Source organism: Cyprinus carpio, chromosome B16 (genome assembly GCF_018340385.1).
Source record: "Cyprinus carpio isolate SPL01 chromosome B16, ASM1834038v1, whole genome shotgun sequence".
Lineage (NCBI taxonomy): Eukaryota > Metazoa > Chordata > Actinopteri > Cypriniformes > Cyprinidae > Cyprinus > Cyprinus carpio.
The window spans coordinates 18331746-18343688 of NC_056612.1; the positions used below are offsets into that span (position 1 = coordinate 18331746).

Sequence of the window (11943 nt, forward strand, 5' to 3'; positions counted from 1 at the left end):
ACAGTATTTAATTAAAACCACAGTGATTTTTTTTATTTTATTTATTTTTATCACACCCAAACGTCCTTCTTCTGGTGAAATGGAGACAAAATGTGTTAATGAGTATCATCTGATTTTACATAAAGTGACAGTTTGCATTACCTGTCTCAAACGTTTATGTGATGGATTTTTCCCCCTACCGTAATAGCTCACATTCTGCCTTGACTTAAACTACCATTTAAAAGTTTGGGGATTGTAGATTATTATATTTCTTACATATTTTTTAGCAAGAAATTATTTTTTACAATTTTAAACTCTTTTCTATGGTAATATGTTTTATAATTGTATTTATTATTTATAAACTTTTCAGTTTTTAGTGTCACATGATGCTTTAGAAAACATTTTAATTTGCCGATTTGGTCCTCACAAAAAATATTTTCATTTTTTATTAACAATGTTGAAAAGTTCTGCTGCTCAATATTTTTGTGCAAATTTTGATGTACAGTTTTCCAGGATTTATTGATAAGTAGTTCAAAATTCTAACATTTTGAAATATAAATATAATTAATAACAGTGTGTGATAGTGATTTGATAGTCTGTATATAAAGGCTCATTGGCTCATGCAACAAAAAGATTAATGCCCCTTGTCTTTATGACAGCACTTTTTAAGGGCAATAAAGCACACAGAGATGCTGACCAAAGCTCATAACCAGCTTATAACTTTAACTTTTTTCAACAAATAAACTTAATTCTTCAATTATTAGTCATTATTTAAACAGTTACAACTAATTTAGTAAATCTGTTGTGAGTCCACAGAGAAAAATTGTAATTGCATCTCTCAATATGTTGCAACTGACAAGACACAATTAGTCTGCCTAGCATGCAGCTAGTGATCAGCTGGTAATAAGTACAAGGAAGTGTTTCCAAAGTTAATTTCCATGAGACTCAAAGTCCAGATGACAGAGTCCTGACACACCTGTGTTGTTCTTTGTTGGTGGGAATTTGTCAATCTATAGCTATGCACTACTGACAGCTGCTATTTCTGGATTGTGCTGTTTGTCTTTTAGTTTGTTTTATGTGGAATCCATGTTAATAGTACCTGTTTTCTGATGGAGCTGAGAGAATTCAACAATCAAGTCCATCCACCTCCAGGTACGACAGTGTGTATATGTGTGTAACATACATGTGTAAGGTTAGCTCACAATTAGTCCCAAGTATGAGATAGAGCTTTAAATGTCTGTCTGCATATATACACTTTTAATATTTTGACATACCATCCTGTATATAATGCTGTAAGTAAAATGTACTAACAGTAACACTACAGTGAAGTAATAACTAAACCTTTTGAATATAATGTAAATAAATTCTAAAAAATGCCTTTCCCATAAATTATAAGGTGATTCAAACTTTTTACTTCTAAAGAAATACAATTTTATAAAATGTATAAAAAAAAATATTCAGTTAATAAATCAAATAAAATTGAAAAACGCCATACATATTTTTACACACACATGTTGTAAATTAATACTATTTAAAAAATACAGTAATTGACAATACAATCATTGTTCTCTTTCTATATAATACGGATCTAATACAGTTCTGTATGGTCTTGTGACATTTATTATACTGAATAGTGTAAATCTAACAGAAATGATATCTGTACATAGTTTCACCCATGTTCAGTGTGAAGTCTATGGTATTAGAGAACTGGCAGGGATGTGCATATATAGGTCATGGCTATGTATAGAAATGTAGTGCATAGAATATTTTAAGAGCTGATGGGGAAATGCTGCTCCATTTTGTTCTCAGTCCAAGTTTTTTACCACAACCATTATGTACTTGACTGTAATGTCTGCTAGTACAGTTAAGTGTCAGTATTATCCCTTCCTTGCCATGTATAATTTTAATATATCAACATTTGTAATTGTGATTGCTTTAAAATACATCTCTGAACATGTACAGACTACCCTAGTCCTCACGGTTCCCAGCATTCACTGAGGTTGCGAACAGTTCCAGCCCAAGACACAAATGCGAATCAGTTTGATTGGGCCTCCCCAGCTGAAGATGCTGAAGACTCCAACGAACCTCGAAATCTCCGTGAGCTGCCGCTGCACATGGGTCTGAAGAAAGCAGTATGGTATACACGCATTATCTTTTTACAAAAATTTACCAGGGTCAACTTTTAAATTTTTACATTACCAATATTTAGGGTAACATTTGGATTGAAGAAAAACAGTTCTTTCTGTTCTTACTTCAGCTCCCAAATGTTTTGCTTGTTTTCACTGTCTTCTTCCAGGCAGGTGCAGCAGATGAGAGTTCCAGTTGTTTCTAGCTCTTGGAACATCAAACAATCACAGACATTCCGCCGGTTCTGTGAGGTTGTCAAATACATTCTCAGCTATTTTGTTCTGTGGAAGAGGGGAATCCAAAGGATAGGAGGTGATGAAAATATGAATTAATGACCAGTAATGAGAAATTCTACGCTCACTTGCACATGTGTTTTTCCACCTTAAATGATAGGTAAATCAACTGGTCTTCTGAGAAAAGACACCAAGAAAGAGACCAAATATAAGTCTAGTGGAGATGGAAGACACAGGATCATTAAAAATAAACTTCATCCACTTGTTTTTTTTTTTTTTTTTTGCAGGTCACTTTGGTGGAGGAGTCCAATCCTACTTCTTATTCCTGAGATTTCTTGTGATTCTCAACTTCCTGTCCTCCTTGTTAATCGCAGCATTTGTCCTCATTCCCAGCATTGTGTTTCGCTCCATGAACTTAAACTCCACCATTGCTCCCACAGTCAATCTAACCGGTAGGAACACAATCTCTCTGGTACAACACAACGCAAACCTTTCCTGCTCGATTGTCTAATTTGCGTCTAATGAGAACATTCTAACTGCTTATCAGATAACATCATAATAGTATTCATAAAAGCAACAAGACCAGTCTGACATGTTTAGTGCTAGTTCTTTCACAGTTTAACTTCACAAAGGTATATTAGATAAAAAAAATAAAAATGATGTCATGTTTATAAGCAAGTGTTTATTCGGTTAATAATTCATTATAATAACTAATCCTTTCAAAGAAAACCATATTACTTTATAAACGGGTTGGCTGTTGTGTTTAACTGACTAAATTGGGTCTTTTCTTCCCTGTTCTGATATGTTTTTATTACCTAATGCAAGCTTGTTTCCTGCAGCAATCCTAATAATAGGATTGCTGGGATTCTCCCTAATTTTCCTAGCCCTTTACTCCTAATATGATGGGATTCAGGGAAAAACACTATTAGGAATTAACCCTCTTTGTTGAAATACTATATTCACACAATATGCATACAAATAGTAAAGTAAATATTATTACATTTTAAAAATCTATCAATCTATCTATCTATCTATCTATCTATCTATCTATCTATCTATATATATATATATATATCAACCAACCAGATGAGGAGATATGCTTGCAGTATGATCCAAAACCTGGTGTCCTTCCGGTATTTTACACATACTTTCTGGACCTGGTTTCAGGAACGGTATGGGCACACATTCAGATTTTTTGATATTTCTGAATACATAGGCTGATATGCTCCTGTTTGGGGATGGCAAGATTTTTTAATGAGTTTAACAGAGGTTCATTATGCTCACCAATACTGTATTTATTTCATCAAAATACAATAAAATGGTAATATTGTGAAATATCATTACAATTTAAAATATATTTTCTATTCAGATTTTTTTTATGTAATTTTATTCCAGTGACGGCAAAGCTGAATATTCAGCAGGCTCTACTCCAGTCTTCAGTGTCACATGATCCTTTAGGAATCATTCTAATTCATATCAATGCTGATTTGATGCTTAAGAACCAAATCTAATTATTAATTGAACACAGTTGTGCTGTTATATTTTTGTGGTCTTTACTATCACTTCAGTTTTTCCATTAGTTTAATGGATTGTTGCTGAATAAAAGTATACTTTTTTTGTACAGTAGTGTAATTATATGAATTTAATAACTTCTACAGCACTGTCATACTTTTTTTAAATGGCAGCTTTTCAATTTAAACCAACGTTTTCATTTAAACTTTGAATTTAAATAATTGAGAAACAACATGACAAATGGAATGAGAATTAAAGTGAAGCAAGGAATTAATATTATTATGCTTGTTTGTGAGCCTGACATATGTTAAATTTACTTACGAATCACTGAATCAAAAATAAATAGAACATTTTCTTTGTTTAATTAGCTTATCTGAAATCATATTTTTTGTGGTGAATATTTTCTTAATGGTCTTCACTCATCACAATTATCTTTTTCTTTAGGGTTTTATGGAGTATTCATACCTGTTTTATGGCTATTATAATAATTCAGTGATTGAGAGTAATAGCTTCTCTTACAACATCCCTCTGGCCTATCTGTTGACGGCAGCCTTCTACTTCCTCTTCTGCTTGATTTGTACGATTATTAGGTGAGTCTTGTCAGGTTTTTCTACCAACATATTGAAAGGACATTGCTGAAGTATTACGTTGACATCTCTGGCCAACAGAATGGGCGACACGGCTCGTCTTGTTGTAGTGACGGGTGGAGGAGCAGTAGGGGGTTACAGTATGCTGGTGTTTACAGGATGGGATCATGGACTCCAAGGAAACCGTGCAACAAAACTTAAACAAAACAATCTTCGCCACCGATTACAGGTCTGTGCATTGGAAAAAAGTCTGAAATTGTCTTCAGGTATTTGATATGAAAATACAGTGAGTTATTGTACTGGGGAAACAAAATCATAAAAGGAAGAGTTCACTCACAAATGAAAATTTGCTAAATGTTTGACCACCAGTCGGTCCGATATACATGAGTTTGTTTCTTCATCGGCATAGATTTGGAGAAATTTAGCATCACATGTTCACCAGTGGATCCTCAGCAGTGAATGGGTGCCGTCAAAATGAAAGTCCAAACAGCTGATAAAAATATCACAATAATCCACACGACTCCAGTCCATCAATTATCGTCCTGTGAAATGAAAACTTCTGTTTGTAAAAAGAAAAAAAAAATCCTTTATTTAGGCAGTTTTAACATCAAACTATTGCTTACGGCTAAATTATGACTCTAGTATTCATAATATTGCTTTCTCTAGTGAAAAAATAGTCTTGTCTGAATCAAGAGAGAAATATGCTCAGATCAAGTATCATTTACAAATGAATACAGTCCAAAACAGTTCTAAACAAATATGTTGGTGGATTTTGATGTGAAGGGATAACAAGGCTTGGACGTTTTCACTGGAGGAAGTGTTATTATGGATTATAGACCGGTATATTGGCCAGAAGCAATGGTTTAAAGTTAGAACATTTGTTTCTCACAAACACAAAGCTTTTCTTCTCACAATACATTTATTGATGGACTGGAGTCATGCTGGTTACTTGTAAATTATTGAGATGTTTTTATCAGATGTTTGGACTCTCAGTCTGATGGCATCCATTGATGAGTAAGTGATATGAGTAAATTTCTAGCATTTTCGTTTTCGGGTGAACTACAGTATTCCTTTAGTGGGAACTACTAGTGCAGTATATTGTTATTTATTATTTTTGTCTTGTGTGTCTTCTCTTTTTCTTTCCCACTGTGTCTGTCATTGTTAGGTGGATCTAGAAGAAGAAAGGCTTAAAAAAAAGTCTGCCTCCCTGACTTTGGGCCAAACAGTCTCTCTCTACACACTCCGTGTTTTCCTTAACCTAGTAGTCTTAATACTCATCGGTGCAACTTTCTATGGTATTGCAAAGGCAACTCAGTTCAGCCAGGTTAGCTGAAGTTATATCACTTAATGCCTCGGGCCAGCGAATTCAGATTCATGATTTGAATTCTTGATTGATTTAAGTGGAAGTTTAAAGATTATATGCAAGTACATTTATAAAATAAAGCAAAAGTCATTGTTTATTCATTTTGTTGACATTCTGATCTCCCTGTCTGGCTTTATTTTCCAATACATAATTGATTAAAATCTCTCTTTCTGTCAGTCTATGAATCCAACGGGCTTCATGGGGCTGCTATTGCAATACTTACCCTCCATGGTCATAACAGCGAGCAATTTTGTGGTGCCGTTACTGTGCGACAAGATTGCATTACTGGAAAAGTATTCTCCCAGTACCACCGTCATCCTGGCCCTGTTGAGGTTTGATCAATACTCACACCCACACAGAATAAATATATCAAAGAGGACATAGAGCAGATAGATGAAGAGCAGTACTTGTTTAGCCTTGGTTAGAGCATCATTGAGAGCTCTTAGCCTGCAGTTTCTTTTGTGACCCTCATTAAATAGCTTTCAAATTGAATAATTTCAAATGAAGCACCGTCATTTTCTCTAAATACTCACACATTGTCTGTTCATACATTGTTCTCTTTGATATGGTTTTTATCATTATTCTTTTGGAGGCTCTTCTTCTGCTTGCTCAATTTGACTCATTCTATCTGTTGGTTATCGCAGGGCGGTATTCCTGCGTTTGGTGAGTTTGGGTGTTTTGCTGTACACTCTATGGGAGCAGATCACCTGTAAGGGAGACATCAGTAATGAAAACTGCAAGCCCTGTCATTACTATTACGACCAATATAAGGTAAATATTTTTACAATTTAAAATAGCTGTTTCTATTTTAATGTATTTTTAAAATGAAATGTATTCCTGTGATCACATAAAGTGCTGCTTAATATTTCTCTGGAAATGTAATACTTATTTTTCAAGATAGTTTAACAAGTAGGACATTCAAAAGCACAGAAATAGACATATTTTGCAACAATGTAAATGTCGTTACTGTTATGTTTGATTAATTAATGCATCCTAATGCACAAATAAATAATTTCTTTGAAAAAAGCGTACTCTTCTCAAACTTTTTAACTTTTCAGCGTAAGTTTTATTTCTTGCTGTTTAATGGCTACAGAGTCTCAAAATGTTGCCTCTTTCTGTGTCTGTTTTTTTTTTTTTTTTACTTTGAATCTCTTTCTCACAATTACATAGTGCTGGGAGACACGTGTTGGACAGGAAATGTATAAACTAACTCTTTTTGACTTCCTGATTACCATCGCTACTCTAATCCTGGTAGAATTCCCACGCAGGTCTGTTTGCACATTTATGAATTGGGGCATCAATTTTTATATCAAAAATGTAAGTCTGTAACTTATTGGCTTTTTCAGGATTGTGGTTGATCATTGCTCGTGTAAACTGACTCAGTTGGTGGGACGGCAAGAGTTTCTGGTTGCCCCGAATGTTCTTGCTTTAGTTTACAGTCAAACTGTGGTTTGGACTGGAGCTCTTTTCTGTCCATTGCTGCCATTCATCAACACCATCAAATTCATTCTCTTTTATTACTGCAAAAAGGTACCATGAGCATGCTCTTCTTAGACACACACATATCTAAGTTTACAATTGATTTCAATTTCTCATTTGTTTCTGTTTGCTTGTGTCAGATAACGCTCTTCCAGAATTGTCAACCGGCAACAAGAAACTTCAGATCCACCACCTCCAATTTCTTCTTCCTGTTGGTTCTGCTCTTTGGATGGGCGTTGTCCAGCGTGGTTCTTCTTTACAGTGTGGCTAAGTCAGTGAGCCCTGTAACGCTTCATGTTGTAGCACAATTATTTTAATGACAGAGAAAGAATATTTGTATATAATCATGTATACTGTTTGTCAAGTGTTGAATTTCTGCATATCTCTCCTTTTTTTTTTTTTTGGTAGGATCCATCCATCTTATGGCTGTGGGCCTTTCCGCTTGAACTCAGCAATGTGGGACGTTGTACCAGGAGCTGTTAAAATGCTAAACCACACAAGTGAAGAATTCCTGTTTTATATCGGCTCCCAGAAATTCTCCATACCACTCTTCATCTTCTCTTGGTCAGTATAAACAGCCTTTCAATTCAGGATTTCTTACGGTTTCATGTAAAATTTTACTCCATATCCAATACTTCTGTAACTGTAGTTTGTTTAAAAACATTGATATTCCTATAAAGGGTTGCTTAAGAGATAATGTTGCATAAGTAATCTATTGCTGCAGGATTAGGACTGATTTTTGATTTTTAATATACAGTGTGCTCCTGTGCTATGTTAGCGCTTTAACATCTGTCCATGGGAAAAGTGTAACATTGCTGAAATCTCAGTGTAAACTGGTAAGTTCTTCATTATTATTCTATGGATTAGAATGGTTAGGCATATTTAAATTGTGTAATTGTATAATATAATTAGATTTAATTACAATACATTTTCTTTGTATAACTTTTTAAGCACAAAAAAAAGTTTGTGGTCTGAATATTAGATAAATATAACAAAAATGCTAAGATAAAATAATATAACATTTATAATAAGAGGTGTGATCACCTACCTACACTATGACTTTTTTTTTTTCAATTAATCCTCTGATTGGAACCAATATTAATCCACCCTTTAATCCATATTAATCCATCCTTTAATCCATATTTATCTGGGTGTAACAGGAACAGCGTGACAAGCAGTTCCTAGTCAGACAAATTGAAGAGCTGAATGCCAAAGTGCAGAAGGAGCAACGTGAACCACAGCAGCCCCAGAGAGAGACCAAGCCTTTAAACCACACAGCAACACAGTGGAATCAACATTACAATTATGCATTTGAGCCCGATGAAGAGCCAAGGCCATATTAAGACTTCAGTGCAGTTTATATTGGAATTCTGAAATTTGTGCACTCGATTAATTTACAGAAATACAACCAATGATATTTTCATTACCATTCAAAAAAAGAAGAAAAAAAAGTATCTAAATATATATATATATATATATATATATATATATATATATATATATATATATATATATATATATATATATATATATATATATATATATTTAGCAAGAATGCATTCATTTGATTAAAAGTGAATTATAATGTTAGAAAATATTTCTGTTTCAGAATCCTGAAAAAAAGTGTCATTGTTTCTAAGAAATTATTTAAAAGCACAACCATTTTTAACAATGATGAAAGCTTTTTTGAAGGATCCTTTGACACTCAAGACTGGAATAATGGCTGCCTAAAATTTAGCTTTGATGTAATAGGAATATATTTCATTTTAAAATGTTAAAATAGAAAACTGTTATTTTAAGTTGTAATAATGTTACAATATTACTGTCTTTAAGTCTTTAACCATGAAAAAAAGACCATTAAAACTGCTTTTTTGACATTTTCAAATATGAAGAATTAAAATACACTATCATTATAAATTGCTAAGCGTTACGATATATTCAAGCATTACATAAAATATGAAAATTGTTTCCCTGGCAAACAAAAGGCTGAGGCTTTGTTTTAGCTGCGCCTTCATGTGGCTTCATGTGACGCAATGAATAGTGCCTACATGTAGTGCAGGACTATTCATTGCGTCACAAACATTTTACGTGTGACGTGATCACGCCACCACGGCAACTTCCGGTGTTTGCAAAGCTCTCTTTCTGTTCAGTTGAGTCGGTATATTTTTTTCGAAAGCTGTTCTTTTTTGTTTTTGTGAACATTCAGAACGGAAGAAACGGATATAATTTACATAGGGATTCGGCGAGTTTGAATTTCGTTGCGCAAGTTAGTTTGTTGACGAGTCTGTTTGTTTTGGGCCATAAACGAAGCTGTTGCCTTATATATTGGACCTTGTATGTGGTGTGACAAATTTGCTACGAGACTAAAACTACATTGGTCTGTTTCACTGTTCTCTTAAGTATTACATAATGAACATTTTGCCCAAAAAGAGCTGGCATGTGCGCAATAAGGACAACATTGCGCGCGTGCGCCGCGACGAGGCTCAAGCTGCAGAGGAGCAACGCGAGATTCAGCGGCGAGTGGAACGCGCAGAGCAAGAGGTAACCATAGCAACCCAGCATCCTTCCACTGTTTCTAGGTTAATTTACTACATTCCCATCCCTTCCTGCACTCAGTGACCTCGAAGTATTTGTCCTCACAGAATTACTTTAAAATGTATAAGTGATGTATTAAAAAAATTGTGTATTGTCAATCTTTGTTTGCTTAAATATAATTCATGCTTAAATGCTATCTAAATTTTATCTTATGGCTTGAATTTTGAGCTGAATGTTGGTTTCTGATCTATTCATCTATCCCATAATTCCTCAGGCTCGAACTGAGTATTTGAGAAAGAAAGCTCAAGCAGCCCTTCAGCAGACAGGAAAATGGACAGAGGATGGAGAGACGGCGGAGACAAGCCGAGGGGCCCGAGAGATCGAACACTTAAATCTGTTTCCTCTAGAGGACTCGTCCGAAAAGAAAGGAAATGCAGAATACCTCAGAGAGAAGAAGGAAGAGAAGGTGTGGCAAAAAAGACACACACTTACTTACAAAATTAAGAGATGACATTATAGTTTTTATACTGCATATAGATGGTTTAAAATGGTCGTTTTTATGATATTTTATTTTAGGAGAAGCAGGAGCGTGCTATTGGTATTTTAGTGTCTCTAGGTCCCGCTCCTGGAACAGAAGCAACTCCCTGGTACCTGAAAGGTGGAAAAGAAAAAGAAGACGATAGAGACAAGAAAGAGAAAGGCAAAAACAAGACAAGAACCATAACTGAGGAGGAGAGAGAAAAGAAAGACAGGAAGCTGAAAGACAGTTTGGATCCTCTTAAGGAAATGAAGAAAGCACTGGCAGTGAAGGACAGGAAGGAGAAAAAGCATAAGAAGAAGGAGAAGAAAGACAGAGGAGAGAAGAGGAGTGGAGAGAGGTGTGAAATATATTTTCTATTTCTGTCAACACCAATTAAGCATCTTGACTCTGGCTACACAACAATGTAGTCATACTATATCCAAACCCTTTAAACAGTAGTATGTATGCGTTTAGAATTAGTGCATTTTTGCTTTCAAATATCTTCCTGATGTCATGTTTAAAGAACTTAAAAGAGTTTCCATTTTTTTATTCTGTTGTGTAATGCAGTGTAGAATTACAAACAAATGCAAAAGTGTTACATAAATTAGACTCCTTTGCAAACAAGTTCACATATGCATGCATGAGTAGATGCCCACTGCAGTAGTAACATGTTTGTTGAGTCCATTTGCCAACTTTTTCATCCTAAAATGATTTCTTTTCCTCTCATGACAGTTCAGTTGAGAGGTTACGGGCTGAACGGCTGCAAAGAGAAGCGGAGGAGAGGAAAAGGACACAGGCTTTACTGGATCAGAGGAGCGGAGGCGGGAAAGAAAAAGTGCACGAGCGAGTGATGGGGGATAGAGACAGACCATATAACAGCGCCTACTTTCCTGAATTGGCACGGAAAAGGCAAAGGAGAGACAGAGATCAGTATGGCTTTTATTAGCTTACAAAGGCATTGATTCAATAAGTCTAGAAATTGCAGAACTGTTTTGTGGTCAGACAAGAAATTAGCCATGTGCAAAGTGTGAAGACCATTTAAAATGACTGATTGCTACCTAAATGCCATCGATCTGGCCTCTGCAACACTTTTATTGGCGTCAGATGACTTGGGGGGAAAAATGGACAAACCAGAATACCTCCTTTTTGTTTGTGCTCACAGCAAAGGAGTGATTAAGTTGTTGTAAAAATGTAATCTTATGATTTGTAGGGTCTGCATCAGAGTTGTTTTCCTGAACCATTCAGAGGTATCAGTATTACAATGTGGACAAGCCATTATTGTGAGACTAAGAACATTTTTTCTTTGCTGGTGATATTGGAGTCCATAAAATGTTTTGTTCTTGTCGTGTCTAAATACTTCATTTTAGCCTGGTATTGGTAAAGGTAAGATCATATATCATTCCGAATAGGACATTGCAGGCTCAAACACAAGTTCTTATTATTAAATGAAGATTTGCCGATATCTTCTTCTTGCAGTATCCTTTCCAGTATCCTTTGAACATATTTTATTAAATTGCACTGGTTTAATTTCTGTTAGGAAATTATATTACTCTGCAAAGCACTTTAACAGTGTCCACCCTGATTTCATTTTAGACTTTTTATCTAAAG

At 34.9% G+C, this 11943-nt stretch overlaps 2 protein-coding genes across 2 annotated transcripts; both read left to right on the forward strand.

Annotated features, from left to right (window-relative positions):
* Nucleotides 1-942: 942 nt before the first annotated feature.
* LOC109074809 (transmembrane channel-like protein 7) lies at nt 943-8763 on the forward strand. The gene is made up of 16 exons (XM_019090828.2): nt 943-1131; nt 1942-2116; nt 2276-2418; nt 2627-2791; nt 3426-3511; nt 4296-4441; nt 4520-4667; nt 5604-5762; nt 5979-6133; nt 6446-6572; nt 6972-7069; nt 7148-7331; nt 7421-7551; nt 7689-7844; nt 8038-8116; nt 8441-8763. The coding sequence occupies exons 1-16, from the start codon at nt 1089-1091 to the stop codon at nt 8621-8623; spliced, it is 2178 nt and encodes a 725-aa protein (XP_018946373.1). The 5' UTR covers nt 943-1088; the 3' UTR covers nt 8624-8763.
* Nucleotides 8764-9340: 577 nt separating this feature from the next.
* On the forward strand, nt 9341-11795 carry LOC109074807 (leukocyte receptor cluster member 1 homolog). Its single transcript, XM_042741266.1, has 4 exons — nt 9341-9821; nt 10090-10281; nt 10392-10693; nt 11068-11795. Exons 1-4 carry the CDS (start codon nt 9690-9692, stop codon nt 11279-11281), a joined length of 840 nt encoding a protein of 279 aa, XP_042597200.1. The 5' UTR covers nt 9341-9689; the 3' UTR covers nt 11282-11795.
* Nucleotides 11796-11943: the final 148 nt, after the last annotated feature.